Source organism: Ictidomys tridecemlineatus, chromosome 7, assembly GCF_052094955.1.
Source record: "Ictidomys tridecemlineatus isolate mIctTri1 chromosome 7, mIctTri1.hap1, whole genome shotgun sequence".
Classification (NCBI taxonomy): domain Eukaryota; kingdom Metazoa; phylum Chordata; class Mammalia; order Rodentia; family Sciuridae; genus Ictidomys; species Ictidomys tridecemlineatus.
In genome coordinates, this window is record NC_135483.1 from 102,253,339 (window position 1) to 102,275,060 (window position 21,722).

The window sequence follows — 21,722 nt, forward strand, 5'->3', positions numbered from 1 at the left end:
AGATTTGCTTTAGATTTCCAGAGGTGAAAATCTGTAGAAAGGTAAATATATGAAAAGAAACTCAGGGAATGAGGTTTGTTTGTAGATTGCTTTGGTGAGCTCTATCTGAGCTGATGGAGTTTTCTGCAGTGATGAAGTTCTGTTCTTTCTGATAGAGATTGAGTTGAGTGCAGCTTTTCCGCAATTGTTTCTTCTTAATTGTCTTTGATTTAAAAACATCAACAGAGAGGCATATTTTTGGGTAATATTTTCTGGTTCCATTCACCACCTTTTCTATTCAGCTCTATGCTGGCTTCCAGAGAAGCCCCTCAGAAGATCACATCTTTACAAGCCATTAGTGTATGAACTCAGTGTTACCAACTTCCAATGATCCTTTCTACAAATATATAAGATGGTAAAAAGTCATCTGGGATAGGGACATTAAATAAGTGAATTGGGAAATCTTCTGGACTTACATTTGTACATGAAGGCTATTAAAAGGAAACATAAGATCACTGGGGAAGAAAGGGGGTGAAGTAGCTGGGGTTATGACTCAGTGGTAGAGCACTTGCCTTGCATGTATGAGGCACTGGGTTCTATTCTCCGCACTGCGTATAAATAAATAAAATAAAGGTCCATTGACAACTAAGACATATTTTTTTAAAAAAAGGGAGGATAGAAAAAAAATACAGAGATAGCGTTCTGAACAATTCAAAATTACTATTTTGACCAAGGATTATGCTGATATTTGAGCGTTTAGCACACAGGACACAAAATGTAAAAGGTAAAAAAAAAAAATCTCAATATCTGCCACCATTGAATCAATTTTTGTTGTTGTTGTTGTTTTGGAATGATGCCTTTTAAATTTTAACTTTCAGAAAAATGAGCTGAAGTTTTTGTAAAACAGTTTCAAGATACCTATCCTCAGAGATTCTGCTTTAATAGGTTGCTTTAATTTGGGTTTTGTGAAGTTGTAGGTGTGCGGGAAGCTCAGGGGGCACGTGACTGTTGTGGGTCTGAGGATGCCCTCAGAAAGAGCATCACTGCATTTGAAGCTAGGTGTTCTCCCTGAGGTTTAATTCATCCTGTGCCTCAACCCACTGAGAGCTCTGCTTCTATGCATCCAATGTGCTATATGAATATATATGAATATATCATTTTTTGCACTGTTTTCTTTTTCTTTCCTTTCTGTGTTTTGTTTTGTTTTAGATGCTGGGAATGGAACCCAGGGCTTAGCACATACTAGGCGAGTTCTCTACTACTGAGCTCTACCCCTACCAATTTATATTTTAAATAGAACACATTATTAGGAATAAGTATTGTGCATTTGTAGATTAATTTACTGCATCACAGAAAGTCATGACGTGTAACAGAAATGTTAGACACTAAGATCTCCATGTATATTCAAAAACTGTTCATGCTTTCTATCTTAAAAAAGATATACTGTGGTTTCTCACAAGAAAATGATTACAGATGTAGTTCTGGGTGGAGGTAAAGCTAGAGGCAGGCAGAGTCGTCTTTCTCATTCACCAGAGGTCATTTGCCTGGCTTGTTGCCCTAGTCAGAAACCGTGGCCAAAGTACAATAGACGCCAGTCTTTGGTGCTGCATGTCCAGAGAACCAAAATCACCTTCTGAGACTTGTCCCATATCCAACACTGTATCCTTTAACTTTTTTCCAGATTTATTGAAATTATTATATGTAATACAAATTTCACCTACTTAAAATATATGATTTGGTGTTTTTGTTTTATTTTGTTTTTGATACTGGGATTGAACCCAGGGAACACTATACTACCCTTGACCTACATCACTAATAGTTTTTTGATTGTTTGTTTTGTTTTTTGTTTTTATTGAGACAGGATCTTGCTAAGTTGCATGGTTGGCCTCCAATTTGCAATCTTCCTTCCTCAACTTCCCAAGTAGTTGGGATTACAGGCATGTACCACCATACTGGGCTCCAATTTAGTGGTTTTAGTATGTTCACACAGTTATGAATCATCTCCATTATCTAGTATTAAGACATGTCAATGTCCCCGAAAGGAACACACACCTTCACTGTCATTTCTTATTCCTGATGCTTACCTCCCAACACCTACCTCTAATAGTCACTAATCTACTTTATGTTTCTATAAACTTGCCTAATTTGGATATTTCATACCTGTGAAATCATGCACTTTGTGGCTTTTGGACTGGTTTCTTTTGCTCAGCATAATGTTTTTGAAATTTATCCATGTAGTAACATGGGTCATTAGTTCATCCCTTTTCATTGCTTAATATGAGTCCTGCTGGGAGTAGTGGTGCATGCCTATAATCCCAGAGGCTCAGGAGGCTGAGGCATATAAGGTAGCAAGTTTAAACCTTGCCTCAGCAACTTAGAGAGGCCCTAAGCAACTCAGCAAGACCCTGTCTCCATATTATATATATATATATATACACAGATGTATATAGATATATATATACATACATACATATATATAATATGTAATATTCATAATTTTATATATATATATACACACACACACATATACATATATGGCTGAGAATATGGCCTAGTGGTTAAGTGCTGCTGAGTTCAAACCCCAGAACCTCCCCAAAAATAATCCAATCATATGAATTATTCTATGTGATTTAATTTTGTTTATCTACTCATCAGTTGATGGGCTTTTGAGATTTTCCCACTTATTCACTATTCTGAATAGATAGCACTACATTGAACATTCACAGATTAAGATTTTATGGAGATGTATGTTTTTATTTCTTTTAAGTATATACTTACAAGTGAAATCAGTGGGTTACACCCCCATTTCTTTTTCTGAATTTGTTTGTTTTTTTTTTTTGCAATAAATTGTTAAAAAAAAAAACTTTTGGAGATTTTGTGAACCTTTATCGAGTTTTTCCAATGATAGCATTTTGCACATCTGTCATATGTTATTACAAATGGAATTTACATGTTTATAATATACAGAGATGAATCAAATTTTACCATTTTTACATGCACTCAATTGTGATGTTGTCTGTGTGCGTGCACGTGTGTGTGTGTGTGTATGTGTGTGTGTGTCTTTAGTTCGCTGCAGTTTTATACAATGTGTGGATTTAAATAATCATCACAATAAAGGAATGGAAGGTCTCATCACAAGAATCCTTCCTATTATCCTTTATAGCCATACCTACCTTCTCTCTTCCTCCATTCTTAACCTCTGGTAGCCACTAATCTAGTTTTCATTTTCACTAACCTCCTTTAAGTAATGAAACTGTTGCAGAACCTGTGTCTATTTTCAGCCTGTACCAGCTATCTGCAGCCTGGGACATCAAAAGATCTATTTTCTAATTTAATCCCCTGACACATTTTTTGAACTAATTTCAGCAATCCCATTAGTTTTAACATATTTTTTTTCCTGTTCTTCACTGAAACAAGGCCAAGGCAAAGTCCCACAAAACCACTGCACAAGGGGTTTGATAAACTTAATTAAATAAATGGCTGCTAAATGCAAAATGCTTCACAAGCATTTACTTAATTACTAGAATTAATTTGATCTTATTTATGTCTGTAGGCTGTGTATGTAGATCTGTAACTAATTGCAATCATGTGGCAAATATTATATTACTGAGGACACAGGGAGCAAGGAAAGAAATAAGAATGAAACATTTTTAAGGCCTTAAAAATATGAACTGAGATAAGTTTCTTGTCTGTTTCTATAGTTTTACAATAGGAATATAAATGGCACAGCAGAAAAGCTACAGTTCTGACCTTGGTACTTGAAAAGGTGAGGTCTAAATAAAACTATTTTGCTGTCTGAATACTATCATTATCTTTAATGAGTGTGAGCATCACAAGGACATTTCAAATTGTACCTTAGGCAATAAATTAGCTGCCAGAACTATATTCAGACTATTTTCCTCAAATATGAAAACACTGATCCATCTGCTCTGTCCAGCTACATTATACATCTGTTCCCATTAATGTAAAAATCTATTCTAAAGAGTCTTGATATGTCCACCATTGTCCTTTCACTGAGGAGCTCATAGCGTTGAATGTACTCCTAATAGTAGACCTTCAAATGACAGTAGGTTTATTAGTTGCTGTTTTTAAAAGAGACAAATCTTGCCACTGAAAAATTTATTTTGTTTTTCCCTCATCTCATGTCGTCACTACAGAAAATGTGATGGCTCTTCTGTAGACAAGCTCCAGTGCTAAATGAGAAGTTATAGAAAACACATCAGGTCGTTTTTATAGGCAGTTGATGGAAATTTATTCAACTTGGGCTGTAAGTGCAGAGAACAACAACATTGCCACAGAATCTTTTAGTTTTGCTCATTTCAGCTTTTAGCAATAATGGGGATACTCAACTAATTTTCATTAAATGTTTCCCTTTTTGATTGAAAGAAAAAGATCTCTGCATTCTAGGAATTCATGGTCTTCCAGGGAAGACCAAAAACGGAATTCAAGGATTACTATAGACAGTGATGGAAACAGACAGGAGGACTGCCTAATTCAGACGAAGAATGCAGAAAGGCTACCTAGAGGAAGGAACCCTAGAATTTAGTTTTAAAGAACATGCATTTCATGCACCATTGCACTGCATCTTTTCAGAGCTTAAACTCTTCTTTGAAAAGAAAGATCCATCCTACATCCATCTGGTAGAGGCTGAGCTCAGTGCTTCAGCATTTGCCCACTTTGTGTGAGATCCTGGATTCCACATCCACATAGTGAATACTTACTCAGCAATACAAAATGGGAAACTTCCCATTTTATCCATCTGTGGTTTTATTTTATTTATGGTACATTATTTTTTATTCATAAGATTTAGTTTTATAATTTTGTTTTCATTTTTTATTTTTAAATGTGAGTTTATCTGGATCTTATTTTATTACTTCTGGCTTTTGAATTATTACTATACAATTTTTGAAATTTCTAGTTTATAAAGAAAATCAGTCAGTGGTCCTCTAGTACAAGCATATATTTTACTTTTTAATGTTTAATTCTTGTTTCATTTGTAATTTGATCCTAGCTTGCAGTATTAGGTGTGGATCCAATGTTCTTTTTCCTATGTGGCTTCCCAATTATCTCAACTTACTATACAGTTATATTTTTTCCTACTAATTTGAACTGTTACCTTTACCACCTACTAAATTTCATATTCACTTGGGTAATAATGTGTTACTCAAGCAGTGTAGGAAGAACAATTCCATAAGCAAAAGAGCATGCTGTACTTTCTAGTAGATTGAATGTGGCTATTTACCTTCAGATACTTCTAAAGTCACATATAACCAATAGTAAATGATTTTTTTAATGGCTTTGCTAGCTGATGACAGGGGCACCTTACCACTTATCACCTCTAAATCTGCAAATTTAGAAAAGGGGGATTTCAAATGAGATTTTTAAATGCACTTGTCCTAAAGTAGAAGGTAGTCCATCTGGGGGAGCTGCTGATTTGCTTGCACAATACTAAAACCATGCACCAGAACACAGACAATAATGTGTATGATGTGCAATACTCCCTCATGCCCAGTTCCAACCTCACAAGCATAAAACAAATATGTGTACTTACTGCAATCCCTTCTACCTTCCAAATCTCATGTAAAATGTCCCTTGTGGAACATGCTATAAACTAAACTTATGCAGGGAAAGCAATGCTGAAAATGTAGCTTAAGCTTGGCTTACGTTTGTACAACTCAAGCTCCCCACAATGTTATAAACACAAAATGTCAAAAAAAGGCAAATATTCACATAGACACATACATACACAACACAACACAAAACAAAACAGGGAAAACAAAAAGGAGAGGGAATAAAATAGAAAAATACTAAAGGTTGGGAAGTGAGTCGATGAACAGTGTCCAAGTAGCTGATCTAAAAAAGTCAAATACTAATTTACAATAGTGAAATTCAAGAAACAAAAATTTTCATTGCAAAATTCCTCAAAGGCATAGGAACTGGAGATAGCAGCTACTTTATACAAGTGGAGGTAATGGTGAGTTTTAATATAGAAAGAGTCATTTAAGTTTGTGTTACAGGTGGGAAGGTGACCAGTCCTTCTCCAAAAACTCTGGACACTTGGAGATTCTATCCTCATCACTGAGAAAGAAGCCTGAAGGTTTTTTTTTTGTTGTTGTTGTTGTTTTTTTCTTTTGGGAGAAAACAGTCTCTGAAACTGGAAGAAAACAAGTATAGTTGAAGTAGACAGAAATACATTGGAAGAGGTATACATATGACGACATTTATGCACAGAATGTTAAAACTACCCAGTCTTCTCCGTTCCAGTGATCTATTAACCAAATATGTGTCCTTTAAATGTTAAACTCTAATACAACTGGGAGTAAAGTCTGAAGACACTAAGATGGGATTCTCAAGAACTCATCTAGCTAGATACATCTACATTAATGTCCTCAGAGGGCAAACCACAGGAGTTTGCTTATAATTCAAAATTGTTGTTTTAGAAACCACTGTTAAATATGAAAAAATTATAAAAGACATCCTAACATCCCAGGAAGGAGTATTACAAGAAAGATAAGATAGAGAACAAAGCATAAGGCAAAACAAAGCAGGTAAACAAGTGCATACAGTTTGGAGTAAACAGCATGCACACAAAGAAGAAAATGTCAAGGAAAATATTATGTCTGAATATTCTCAGAGATCTGAAGGAAATACGGCATCCATGAATGAAGAATCATCTGCTATTTAAAAAAAACTATTCAAAGGGAATAGCACTCTAAAATTTTAAAATACAACAACTGAAATGGGCAAAATCTGAATATGACCCAAGTGTTCATGATTAAACAAAGTGGCATATATCCATTTTGTGCAATACTGCTCACAGAAACATACTATTGAGACCCCAAGCGATTGGAATGGCTCTCAAGGGAATTATACTAAATGAACAACAACAACAATTTCAAGACAGAATGTCATGCATGACAGTGAGGGATGTCCCAAAGAAATGGCTATGACTAGCTTGGGATCACCCTAGGCAATACTGCAGCACTCTCTTTATTTCCCTCTCTCCTTTGCTTTCTTCCTTTCCTCCCCTCCATCTTTCCTTCTTGGTGTGTTTGTCTCTGAATTAAAATAAAGTGTATATAGTTTTTGATGTGTTTTGTGCATTCTCACATTTTCTTATCATTTATTTGTTGAAGATACTGAGTAATCATCCCCACATTCTAAATTTAAAAAATTACATCTTTTTTTTACTCTTGTTTTTAAATTGTATTGTTCTTAGTTTTATATAACAGTAGAATGTATTTTGACATTATATATACATGGAATATAACTTCCCATTCTTGTGGTTGTACATGACGTGGAGTTACAATGGTCATGTATTAATATATGAACACAGGAAAGTTATGTCTGATTCATTCTACTGTCTTTCCCATTCTCATCCCACTCTGTTCCCCCTACTCCTCCCTGTCCAATTAAGTGAACCTCCACTCCATCCCACCCTACCTATTGTGAGTCAGCCTCTGCTTATCAGAGAGCATATTCGGCCTTTGTTTCTTTTGCAATTGGTTTATTTCACAGTTTTAGTGCTTATTTCACATGGGATAAAATGTGAGAGGGTTCAGAAGGGAAAGATCAGGTTGTGAGAGCCTTAAACTAATCAGTAAACTACTTTCTGATGGGATTAACTTTTGTGTTTGGTGAGTGGATGCTCACTTTGCTTCCTGCTCATGAGCTGCTTCCCTCTGCTACACTCCTCCACCATGGTATCCTGCCTCTCCTCAGCCCCAAGGAATGGAGCCTACTATTTCTGGACTGAGATCTGAAACCATAAGCTCCTAAATAAACTTTTTCCTCCTCTATGATTGTTCTGGATGCGTCTTTTAGTCTTGGCAGCAAAAAACAACAACAACAACAAAAACAAAACAAAACAAAAAAAGCTGACTAAAACATTCACTTAGCATGATAGCCTAGAATTCCATTCATTTAGCAGTAACTGCCATAATTTCATTCTTCTTTATGGATGAGTAATATTCTATTGTATATATGCATCATATTTTCTTTATCCATTTCTCTGCTGAAGGGTACCTAGATTGTTTCCATAGCTTAGCTATTGTGAATTGAGTTCCTAAAAACATTGGTTTGGCTGTCACTGTAGTATGCTGATTTAAGTTCTTTGGATATAGACTGAGGAGTGGGATAGCTGGGTCGAATGGTGGTTCCATTTCAAGTTTGCTGAAGAATCTCCATATAGCTTTCTAGAGTGGCTTTCTAGAGTACCAATTTGCAGTCCCACCAGCAACATATGAGTGTGACTTTTTCTCCAAATCCTTGCCAATATTTATCATTACTTATACTTTTGTTAATTGGCATTCTGACTGGAGTAAGATGGAATCTCAGTGTAGTTTTAATTTGCATTTCTCTAATTGCTAGTATTGTTGAGCATTTTTTTTCATATGTTTGTTGACCATTTCCTATTTCTTTTTTTGTGAAGTGTCTTTTGCCCATTTATTAATTGGGCTATTTGTTTTTTATAGTGTCAAGTTTTTTGAGTTCTTTATATATCCTTGAGATTAATTTTCTATCTGAGGTGCAGGTAGCAAAGATTTTCTCCTATTCTGTAGGTTTTCTCTTCATGTTCTTGATTTTTGCTGTAAAGAAGCTTTTCAGTTTGATAAAATCCCATTTATTGATTCTTGACTTTACTTCTTGTGCTTTAGGAGTCTTGTTGAAGAATTCAGTCCCTAAGTTGGCATGATGGAGATTTGGGTCTACTTTTTCTTCTAGTAGGTACAGGTTCTAATGCTCAGGTCCTTGATCCTCTTGAGTTGATTTTTGTTCAGATAAGAGATAAGGGGTCGAATTTTAATTTAGTACATATGGATTTCCAGTTTTCCCAGCACCATTTGGTGAAGAGGCTATCTTTTCTCCAATGTGTGTTTAGGGTACCTTTGTCTAGTATGAGATAATTATACTTATGTGGGTTTGTCTTTTTGTTTTCTATTCTCTACCATTGGTCTTCTTGTCTGTTTGGGTGCCCATACCATGACATTTATTTTACTGTACCTCTGGAGTATAATTTAAGGTCTGGTATTCTGATGCTTTCTCCTTCAACTTTTGCTATTCTGGGCTTCTTATTTTTCCAAATGAATTTCCTGACAGCATTTGACAAAACACAGTATCAATTAATGTTCAAAACACTAGAAAAACTAGGGATAGTAGGAATATAACTAACATTGTAAAAGCTATACATGCTAAACCCAAGGCCAACATCATTCTAAATGGAGAAAAAAAAATGAAATCATTACCTCTAAAAACTGGAACATGACAGGAAAAAAATAAAAAAGCATTCCCTCTAAAAACTGCAACAAGACAGGGATGCCCTCTTTCACCACTTCTATTTTAACATAGTCCTGGAAACTCTAGTCAGAGCAATTAGGCAGAAGAAAGAAATTTAAAAGGATACAAATAGGAAAAGAAGAATGCAAACTATTCCTATTTTCTGTCTACATGACTCTACATTTATAAGAACCAAAAAAAAAACCTCCATCAGAGAAGTTCTTGAACTCATAAATGAATTCAGCAAAACAGAAGGATATAAAATTAACACCAGTAAGCCAGGCTCGGTGGCATATGTCTGTAATCCCAAAGGCTTGGGAGGCTGAGGCAAGAAGATTTTGAGTTCAAAGCCAGCCTCAGCAAAAAGCAAGGTGCTGAGCAACTCAGTGAGACCCTGTCTCTAAATTTAAAAAGACAAAATAGGGCTGGGATGTGGCTTAGTTGTGGAGTGCTCCTGAGTTCAATCCCCAGTACCCTCCCCCTCCAAAAAAAATTAACACCCATAAATCAATTGTGTTCTTCTACATCACTGATGAATCAACTGAAAAGGAACTTAGGAAAGCTATCCCATTCACAATATCCTCCAAGAAAATAAAATATTTGGGAATCAATTTAACAAAAAAGTGAAAGACCTTTACATGAAAACTACAGAACACTACAGGGAAAAAAAAAACTGAAGAAAATCTTAGAAGATGGAAATATTTAGTACATTTTGGGCAGAATTAATATTGTCAAAATAGCTATACTACCAAAAGAATTATACAGATTTAATGCAATTCTCATTAAGGTTCCAATGACAAACTACATCCTTATAGTGTAGCATGTTTTTTAACCTCTTTTGTAAATCAGTGTTTAGGACTCAGTGCCTGATTAAACTCAGCTTCAGTTTTTGGCAAAGATGTGTTTTAGGTGGGGCTATGGACTTTTTGTTGCACCATCTTAAGGTACCCTATAATCACTTTTAAGAATACTAAGATTTACTCATGAGTTTGAGTGTTGTTAACTGAATCCATGAATTAAAAAATCTTCTATTAACTTCTTACCTAATGATTTTAGCAGTCCTTCATTATTATCACTCTTTTGCTTCACTGGGTATTTTAAAAAGATGATTTTCAAGTTCTATTAGGCTCACTCACTCTAGATTTAATTTTCCTTTGTTTCCTTGGTGGTCAACCAGTGCCTAAAACTACAGGAAAGTAAAACGGAATACTTTGAGAAAGAGAGAGAGAAATCACGCTCACATACATATTATTAAAATATATTATTATTCTATAATTCTTTTTATTATTATTTATTTTTGTAATCTCTTGTGCCTACTTAATAAATTAAACATTATCACAAGTATGTATGTGTAAGAATTAAAGATATAATATAAATGGGGTTCAGGACTACCCATGGCTTCAAAAAGCTTTTGGGGAGTCTTGGGATATGTTTTCTACAGAAATGGCAAGTGGGCTATTGTATTCCTTTGCATTTTCTAGATTTGATTTTTCTCTAAACATTATCCTTTTGGATTGTTAGGTTGCTCTCAAACACAGTTAATACAAGAAAAACAGAATGTGATCTGTATTATTTCTATTTTTCATAACAAGAGTTCATTTATTAGCAAGTTTGAAAGGTGCCCAAAGGACTTAGATATATAGATGAGATAGATACAAGGAAATGCATAAATTTAACAATTACAGTGATTACTATTTTTGATACTGTAATTCTTCTATTAAATTAATTCTTCTGTTATTTTGACATGAATCCAACTTTTGATATTTTTCTTGTTTTTTCAAGTAATACAAGGTGTTCCAACCATTTCCTGCTCCAAACATGGAGTCAGTAAAACTCTTGTAATATTTTAATGGGAAAATGCACTTAGAAACCTTTGTACAGTAGATTGTTTATAGCGTTTTCAGTGATACAAATATGAAATGATGCTGTTATTTAAAAATTAAATAATAAGTTCCTGCTGATATTATAAACTCAAATTGAGAATTTTATGTGATTTTTGTACTACAGATTTTATCTAATAAAACCTTACTTTACAATCACAAGAACATAATTGTTAGCTTTTTCTTGCTGTTTATACTAGTTTCATAATAAAATAACAATGCTTTTTAAAAAATCACATTATTCACTATTTCAAGACTTTTGTTATGCTTGTTTTTGTTTTTTGTTTTGATTTCCTAATAGAAGAAACCCTACTTTATTCTACTTGTCAAATTACTGTGTAAATATCAAATGTTTTTAAGAATTTAAGTTCATAGTAATTCTAAAAATATTCTCGTTGGTCACTTTTAGAAAATGCTAGGTAAACACTTGAGTGTTTTGAAACTGATGAATTAAAGGAAAACATCAGATATTTATCTTGCTTTTCCCATACAATCTTATGGTTAAGGGGAATCAAATCAGAGATGATTGACATTTGAGATTTATAAAGTATCCCCACTAACAAATCAGGAAGAAGTGTGTGTTAGTTTTTTGACATCATAAAAAATTGAAGATAATGATCTTACAAAGACAAAAGATTTATTTTGGTTTATAATTTTGGAGGATTCAGTCCATGGTTGGTTGATCCCTTTGCTTTGCACCTGTAGCTAAGCAGCATATCATGGTAGGAACTTATATAGGAGTAAAATTTCTCTCTTCGTGACCAGGAAGAAAAGGAGAGAAAGAAGAAATAGCTAGGACACCCCAATCTCTTTTAATGACATGTCCTCAATTACCTAAAGACCTTCCACTAGGCCCCACCTCCTAATAGCACCATCTGAAGATCAAGGTACCATAGACCTTTGAGGGATATTCTAGATCCAAAGTAGAGCACAGTGATAAACTTAGTGTAACCACTTGCCAGCTAGTTGTCTTTGGGCAAAGTACTTATATTTTATGAGCTCAAGTATAGTGTATATGTAGAAATGCTGGTTTACTAGGCTTTGCCCTTAGAAATCACCTGGTAACTGAGCCAAAGTTTAAGGAACTAGTGTTCAAAGATTAGTAGGCTACATGAAGGGATAAAAGATATCCAAATCCCAACATTTGTCACACTCTAGTGTGATCCTGCCCCATGAAGTCAAACAAAGATTTAATCAAGACCTATCCTATAGTTGCAATTCTTTCAGACCCTTGAGATCAGTTCTTTGGAGTTTGGCTCAGTTACTTGTTTTGGAAGCTGAGACATCATCAAACATCATGCCATCAGAGGTCTGGCAAGCACTTGCTCTCTTGCTGCTCTGGGAGTCTTTATTATGTAAACCTAGGTGCTAGAATATGAAAGACCACATGGGAAAGAACTGAAATTCCCATTTTCTCCCAAAACCTTCTCTGCCTGGGCGGCTGAGGGCAGATGCAATGTTAGCCCTCACAGGTGATCCGAGCCTGGGCAAGAATAAACCAGCTAAGCCCAGCCTCAATGGCTGACCTGCAGAATCTTGGAATGGTTGTTTTAACTGAAAATCCGAGTGGCTTATTTTGTATATGTCTTTGTTTTTATGAAAAAATAGAAAACTGAAACATGGAGAATATAGATGACCGAAGATAAATCAAATGACACTGATTGCTAAGGCTGATATCAGGTTCATTTATTTCTCTCTGTGCTCTTCTTATGTATCTGGATTTTGTGATTAATAAAGAAGAAAATACTCAATCTCAACACCACTTGAAAGATTTTCTAGTTAATTTGTTTTTATTTTCTTTCAGTGATTAAGAAGGGACTATTATTTTTTTTCCTTCTGTTACTTATACTTTTGTAATTATTTGAAATACTTTAATGGTTTCAAAATTAAAAATACAAAACATCCAGGAAAGTCTTTCTTTCCTTCTCCCTATTATCTTACTTTCTCTCTCCCCCAATAGATATCTGTTTATATTAATTTTATATGTATATTTTGGGATACATTTTATATAATTGTTAGAAAATTTAGAATTAAATTTGTGATATATGTTATATATGTTGTATATATGTGTGTGTGTGTGTGTGTGTGTGTGTGTGTATGTAAAATATGAAGAGAGATGAGAGAAAGAAAAACAAGGGAGTTAAGGGTTACTGGTTTTGTATAACAGGTCTCTTGAATAGTAATGGAACTGAAAACATAGGTAAAGAACTTATCAAAAGAAAAAAACAATAACATGAAATGAGGGCTATTAATTATAGTTTATATTAATCAAGTAACTTCTATGTGCCATACATAAATTATCACTTTGAATACTTACTAGGACCTTATAAAGTAGACTCTTTTTGGACCTACAGGTAAATGAGAAAATCAATGCTCTGAGAGTTGATTAGCTATCTCTTGTAATGAATCATGGCAAATCTTAGCTTGTGGAAACAACAGGTATTATCATCTCCTAGTTCCTTTGGTTTTGTGTGCCTTTTAGAGGGTGGTTCTGGCCGTCTTTCATGCACTGCAATCAAGATGTTAGCTGAGGTTGTTGTCACTTCAAGCTTTGACTCTGGATCTGCTTCAGTGCTCACTCTCATGGCATATCGCAGCAATTTCGGAGCTTGCTCATGTAGGCCACGTCACAGGGCTTCCCCATGACAAGGCATTTGGCTTCTACCACCAGGAGTGATACAGGAGCAACCAACATGGCAGCCACTGTCTTTTTACAATCTATTCTTGGAAATGACATCTATCATTTCTGTCATATTCTGTTTAGTACAACAAGTCAATAAGTCCAGCTCACTCAGGGGGAAAAGATGGATTTTTGAACAGGATATGAATACCAGGAAGCATCCATCACAGGAGTCACCTTAGAAGGTGTCTAGCACAGGTGAAGCTATTTAAGCTATCACAGACAGGAAGTGGTAGTCCTACACTGAGAAACTGCCCAGTCTAACATGCATGTTCTTAACCATTATGCAAGCACCCACATGCTTCATGGGTGACATTTTATCTTTCATGGGACAATAGTCATTCCTTGCATGTGGCTTTCTCTGTGGGAATGTGAGGGTATTTATGGCAAGGTCACACATATACAACTTGGCTTTCACTTGTGTAACACATTCAGGCACAGGGGTTAGCAAATACAAATGAGCTATAGGTGACGTTCACTATGTAGGGCACAAATGACAAAGCTCTCATTTACCTCCTGCTTCAGGAAATGTGCAGGAATGCAAGAAAAATTTTCATGAATATAAGTATAACCTTGAATTCACTCTAATTTATAAAAATCAAACTCTCTCAGGCTTTAGAATTTTACTGGTAATGAATTATTTGAGACACCCCTCATACTCTATCATGACAAACTGCAGCTTCATATTTCTGGGATGGGGCATTAGTCACAAGGGGCAGATGCTGGCTAAGGTGAGCAGTTTGTACTACATCTTGGAGGCTGTGAGGAGCTACTGAAGTGTTTTAAGCATGGTTGGGTGACACAATTGGATGTGTACCTGCTGCTCTGAACCACCACATTTTGTCTGAACCATCAGATGACATTTTATATTCTCATGCATGAGACACCAGATGATGCCTCTTTACACTCCTCCAAATTCATGCATGTTGTTTAGTGAAATTTATGATTCTCTAAAGAACTGATAGATCAGTTAAAACCTTCTATTTGGGGATAACTGTGCCTGTCCTTATCCAAGCACCAAAAACATCCGTGGCTGCAAACAGCAGGGCTTTGAGTTTTCTGGGGCACAGATTGATTGCCTAATCCATGGTTTTGTCCTTTGATGGTAACCTCATCTGTTGACAAGAGTCAGGAAGTTAGTGCCAGTTCAGTCAAAATGGGCTGAATGTGGTTTTTCAACTACTCTGTCAGTTACTGTGCCCAGCTCTGGATACTTAGACATCAGACAGTAATTTTGTACATCATTAGTAAAGACAGATGACTGCATATATGCATTTTATTTTTCTTTAATTCACGAATCAAACATTTATTGAACTAGCACTGTGATGCTGAAACACAGTGTAAAATAACACATGGCTACTACTTGTACACATTTGGTATCCCATAGCATGATGGGAGCCAGAATACTCTATGGATGATTTTAGCTTAATGTACTGTGGGGGCATTAGAGAAGGATATATAAATCATCAAAGAGGAGGGGCATATAAGAGGTAAGGGCAGAATAAGGAGGGGTATACCCTGTGAGCTGAGTTTGGAATAATGGAAGAATGGATGAGTTAAGATAAGTGGAGGACAGGACTCTATCAAGTGTTAGAAGGATAGTTTTTAAAGGCATGGGGGACCAGCCAAGGCTATAAAAGAAGAGAAAGAAGGAGTCATGTCAAGTACATACAATAGGAGGTACTGAACCTACAGGGGGAAATGCAGGGCCAAGCAAACTTCCCTGTCTCTTGCCTTTCTGTCTTTTCAGCCATCTACGAGAAATCCTGTGAGGTTTATAGGCACCAAGGGCACACGGCTGGATTCTTCTACGTCGACTCTGATGGCAGTGGGCCCCTTGGACCTCTTCAAGTGTACTGCAACATCACTGGTAAGAGTGCAGAGTTTCTACTCAAGCATAAACTAGCCATTGGATGGTACAAAGCAATGGGGAATCACTGGAAGGAGCCTCTTATGTGGATAGAAACACAGAGAAACAACTTCTTTTGGGGTAAATTGTTTTGGTAAAGATAGGAATTATCAGCAAGGTTATTTTCAAAAGAGAGAGAGCGAGAGGAGAAAATCTGTTAATGGTCTTCATAATGTCTCACTGAATCGAGAATTAATTATCAAGTGTTTTCTGTCAAGCTTGCCAAGGACATGATCTCTCTTAAACTCTGAAAATAGAAAGAAAAGGAAAACAAACAAAAAAACAAAATTTAAAGATCAGTGGGAAGCCCTGATTCAGTAATTAGGAAACCTTCATTTGTATATGCACCTGAGGACTGTGTACCTGGGTGGATCTTAATATTCTCTCTGGGCTTCAGTGGTTCATCAGCAAAATGGGAATGATAGTTCCACCCCCTAGAGTTGTAAGGATTAAATGCAACCATGTGTAAGTGTATTGGAGAAGCAAGCCAGGCTGGTTATCCATTAGATGCCTAAAAATATGGTGAGCTGTTTTTGTTCTTCCTAGAAATTTCGTGATACCTTGAAACTTCTTTCTAAATCACAGAAGGACATAGAACAAGGCAATTAGTACATGGGTTTAGAAATGACATCTGATCACTAATTTTCTCTGAAATATAATTTCACAGTGCCAAAACTTGATTTAATCGTTAAATAAACATTCAACTACAGGAGCATTCCTACCATGTGGAGTGTCATTAATCAGCAAATACACATTTTTTTTTTTTGTTTCTCTTTCAAGTACTTCTCTTTAGAGATGCCAGCTGTATCATATAATTAAACAGGAAAGTAATAGGGGTTCATTGAGTCCTCATGCCCCAGGTTTCTCAGCAAAAAGGCAACCATATGTATGAAACTCTTTCTGTAGCTAGACACTGTCCTGAACACTGAGGATATGCAGAGAAATAAGACACAGTGACTATGGTTCATCATCAGTAATAACTGGCAACATTTCCATGCAATCCTACAAGCAGAAATGCAAGCAAACCATTGCAAGAAATGACAAGTAAGAACACTTAGCTATTTAAGCAACTGCATCCAAAGGGCCAGAAATATTCTGCAGATCATGTTAGAGACCTGGAAATGGATGCAGTTTTATTGCATATTCACAGTACTTCATCTTTCTAAAATGGATGTATGCTAGCTGTTTTTCAGTAGCCCTAAAACATAATTAGAAATTGTATTATTGTTTTCTTTCATGGTTGTGGTAACCTAGCTTGTTAGAAAACCTGGTACAGTACGAGGTTTCTCGGTAACTCTAGGATATTTTTAAAACATATGGAGTCTTGCTAAAAATGCAGGCTTCCCAGCCTCAGAAATTCTATTTCTGTAAATGCAGTTTCTCTAAGTTTTCCAAGCCATTCTAATGCAAATTCTCCTTGGTCTATACTTTACCAAAAAAGTAATTTGGTTGCAGAATTGAGCAAAGAACATAAATACCTCCTACTGAGTCACCAAGTATGATGTGAAATAGTAGAACTGGTGATGATGGCAATCATCTATTGAGTGTCAACTACCTTTGAGAACTGAATTGGGAGAGTACAAAGATTATACCTCTTTTTTTCATATATGAATATATAACCAGTTTATCTCCACTTAATGTGCAACCACAAGAATGGGAAATTATACTCCATGTATGTATAACATGTCAAAATACATTCTACTGCCATGTATAACTAAAAAGAACAAATACAGTTTTAAAAATATATATCTCTTTTAATCCTCACAATAAAGATCTGAGACAGATGCTCATTTTTTTTAATATTTTTTATATAGTCCTTACATGGAAGGAGAGAAAATATTAGAATTTCATGATATATTCAAGGTAATAAGTTCTGCAATTTTGAGTCAAGAATTAGGAAAAAATTCATTTCACTGAAACTTACTTGGATATTTTGTATTGCATGTTTTGCTTAAGTGGTTTTTTTAAAATAAAATACTCAGTGATAATAGTATGAAATTTGGGCCTAAAAGGAAAATATGAAGAAGATGTTAAAACCACCTAGAAGAAATAATCTAGACATTGCTATGTTATTATATTATTACAATTTGAAAGGAAACGTTTTCTATGAACACATATGTTCTACATGTATGTTATGTGCATACACAGATATAATAATCTTGAAGTTTCATAAAGTCCATATGTAGGCTTTCATCCAATTGTATGGATGAAAAACTTGCTATTTGTGATCCTGAAGGATCAGAGACTTGAGTTGTGTCTAAAGGTGAGAGCTATGATGATCATGGGTTGTTGTTTATTTTGCATATGATTATTTTGGTCATATGAAGTGGCAAAATAATTAGGTTTTACTTTTTTTAGTTTTATTGATTTTATTTTTAAAATACATGACTGTGGGATGCATTACAATTCTTATTACACATATAGAGTATGATTTTTCATATCTTTGTATATAGAATATGTTCACGCCAATTCATGCCTTTATACATGTACTTTGTTTTTTTGCATTATAATTCTTATTACACATATATACCACAATTTTTCATATCTCTGTTTATATATATAAAGTATGTTGACACCAAATTAGAGTCTTCATACATGTACTTTGGATAATGATGTCCATCACATTCCACCGCCCTTGTTAATCCCCTGTCCCCTTCTTTTCCCTCCCACCCCTCTTCCCTACCTAGATTTCATCTCATGGGAAGATTAGGTTTTATTTTTTCATAAAGTATGTATAGAAATAAAAACAAGGCTGTGTTGAGGCTAAATCATCAATTATCATATTTTATTGGCAAACAATTTTCCAATGTACAAATGTAATGATGATTAAGTATGCATCTTTCTCTTTGTGAGTTTTAAATCTTCAGTGCTCTTAAATGTGAGTGATTTATAACACTATGTAAAGTATGAAAAACTCGTCCAGGAAAGACAGAAAGGGAGTAATGAAGACAGTGAAGGAGAAGGGAGAAAAGAAATGGAATACAGAGGTTCAGTCTGTCTTTAGCTCTGATTTTTGAAAACACAAAGCTACTCTTCTCTGCCTTTTCGGAGCAAGTGAAGTAATAGTGTTACTGAACCAGACCCATTTTGTATTCCGTGCAAGATGCCATTCACTGAAATGATGAGTTTTACCAGAGTTTATTCATGAGGTGATCAAGCATGTCTTCCATCCATCTCCCTAAGGACAAGGCTTAGGAGTATAAAGCAGGATGGTCTAAGACAAAGTGGAAGACAATTGGAGGTTTGGAAAGGTGAAGTACTTAGTGATCTGTGCATGCATAATCAAATTTCATGGCTCTTCATAGGATGCAGGTTGAGAAAATGGTGGTGTTAGCACACTCTGGAGGTGGAGTTTTGACTTTCTGAAATCAAAATCATCCAGCAGATATATATTTGCCTAGGCCCAAGTGAAGGGCATGTGGTTTCAACCATTTGGAACTAGACAAAAGGGGTCTGTAGGTCCCTGGAAAACAACATAGGCAGCCGTTACCATCATGACCCACACATCAGTGGTGTGATCTATAGCAAAGCTTTTGGAATCTAATAATATATTGCTTAGCTACATGACCTCTAAAATCAGTGATTTTAAAAGTCAACTCAAGGAAAGTACAATGTATTAAACTTAGAGGGCTTATTTGAGTTTTTTTCTCAGTCTCAATTACATAAAGAACACAAAGAATGCTGGAGAAAGAAAACCTGGGTTCTCCTTTATATGTCCATCAGATGAGTGTTTATGGCTTCAGTGTCACATTTCTAAAATATGGATCTGTTGCCTGGTATTCCTACAGCCCTTTCTCATTTAGAAATTTCTGAGATTATCTGTAGAATTTTTGTCCTAAGGAGTCTACAGGTACTTTCAAATAGACGTCAAGTGGTTGAAGATGAGAAGCTTTCAGTGTGGAAGATAGCAAATGTGCTTCCCTCTTTATAAGGCAGCCTAGGGAATGTTAGTTTCCTATTGCTATAGGCAAGGTGGTACGTAACCTGTGCTGAGAGATTGCAGTCTGTGCATCTAAACTACTCTCAGGGCAATTTTGGGGAGGTGAGATGCTCAAATGCTCCAACGGCAACTGCCACATTTGATGTAAAGTGTCATGATCTCTGCATGGGGAACATAAGCCTAATAACATTAGCAACATGATGGAGTGTTTAAGTTTACCAATGAAGGGACTAAAGTTAAACCTCTGTAAACATTTGATAGTGTGCCTTCCCTGGAACCCTGTTCTAAGTTGCTTTGCCATGGGACTAGTGGATGGGAGAGGAGGAGCCTCAGTTTTTGGATGGAGGACTATGTGAAGTGCTGAATGAGAAAGATAAAGAGCTATTGGCTATAGGAATACACACAGGACCTACTTTCAACATCTTTGCACATGATTTTATAATTCATTTCAGCTCAATATAATTTAACTCAAAATAAACTTGCACATTGCAGACACTATGCAAGGTGCATCAGTTGTGAAAGCTTGTCTCCATTAGTTTCCTATAACTGCTGTTACAGAACCACACCCTAGGCAGGACATAGAAATGAAGTATATTATCTCACAGCTCTAAAAGCTAGAAAACTAAAATCAGGGTGTTGGCAGGATCACATTTCCTTTGGAACCTGCAGGGTGAATCTTTTATCTCTTCCTCCTTTCTGGAAGAAGAGTCTGCCCCATCTCTGGCATCCCTTAGCTAGAACTAAGTCTCTGCCTCCTAGAGATAGTCATGCTGCCTCCAGATGACCTTGGCACATGGCTTCCTTTATTTTTGTGTCTGTGGGTCTTTTTCTTTTCTTCCTATCAGGGGTACCCTTCATATTGGATTGAGTCCAATTATACCTCTATGGAGTATGAGCTCATCTTAACTTGATTATATTTGTAGAAAATCTTTTTCCAAATAGGCCACATTCATGGGTTTTCAGGGCTAGGAATTCCATATATAGTTTTGGCAGAAAATGTTTAACCATGACAATATCATTTCAGCCTTTTTCACAGATTAATAATGGAGATGCTACAGCAACAATTAAAGTATAAATAAGGACAGGGAAAGGATATATATAGTGTGTGTTGGGTACCTACAGGAAGAGTTCGTAACCTAGTCTGGAGTGCAGTGGAAGGGTTATTGGGCAGGCAAGTGGTACCTCTTAAGCCTGGGTGGGAAAGAGGTACTGACCACGTGAAGCAATGAGAGAACACATTTTTTGGGGAAGACAGAATGAATGGCAGGAACAAAGTGCAAGTGTCTCTGTGGTCTATACATTTGTGAAGGCCACCGATTCCCTGTGCTGAGTCACTGAGTAGAACTCTGAAAATCTTGTGATCAACTAGAAAAGAAAGGATCGAAGTGACTTGACCAGGGGTAAGCTAACTTTATTGAAGATGCATAATCTGCACAGCAAGGCAGAAGACTTGAAAAGGAGAAATAATCCTATCATAGATGCTCCTTGAGCCTGTCAGACTACTTAGCTGGCTTTGAGGAAAAAGCAAACCAAATCCTGAGCCCTAACAAGATGTTCTCTTTATGGCATGCACAGACTTAGAGCTGACATTTGCATTCCCATCTTGGGGACAGTGGATTTGCCTGATGGTTAGTTCAAATCAGGGAGTATTCACAAAGATACAAGCACATAAAAGGGATTATGGTGGTGGTGAGTTTTAAAGCTTATATCCCAGAACTTTAAAAGTAACAAATGGGTGGTTCCCACCACCAAGTCTGGACAATTGAGGAAAAGATGTGCTATCAGGCTAGAAAAGAAGGCATAGTGGAGAAGATGTTGCATGGGAGTGCTGTGACCTCTTGCTGGGAAGCAGCCAACTCAGTGGGAGTGACCATTCTGACTTCAATATTCCATTGCCCCTTCCAGTCACCTTCCTATTCTTTCTATTGACCAGACCCAACTAGAATCCAGAAGATAAGAACCTTTGTTGATAGAATGTTTTTTATTCAGCCTTCTTGGTCACAAAGAAAACTAGAGATGGGTAGAAACTGGATCTACTGGGGCAAATGGAATCTATCC

The 21,722-nt window shown here is 36.0% G+C and overlaps 1 protein-coding gene across 2 annotated transcripts in view; it reads left to right on the plus strand.

Moving 5' to 3' along the window:
- Cntnap5 (contactin associated protein family member 5) overlaps nt 1–21,722 on the plus strand; it is a 790,097-nt gene that overhangs the window by 491,341 nt on the left and 277,034 nt on the right. For both annotated transcript variants that reach the window (XM_021721849.3, XM_078017259.1), the window contains exon 12: nt 15,566–15,685. In XM_021721849.3, coding sequence (XP_021577524.2) covers nt 15,566–15,685 — 120 coding nt within the window. The remainder of the gene's footprint in view (nt 1–15,565; nt 15,686–21,722) is intronic.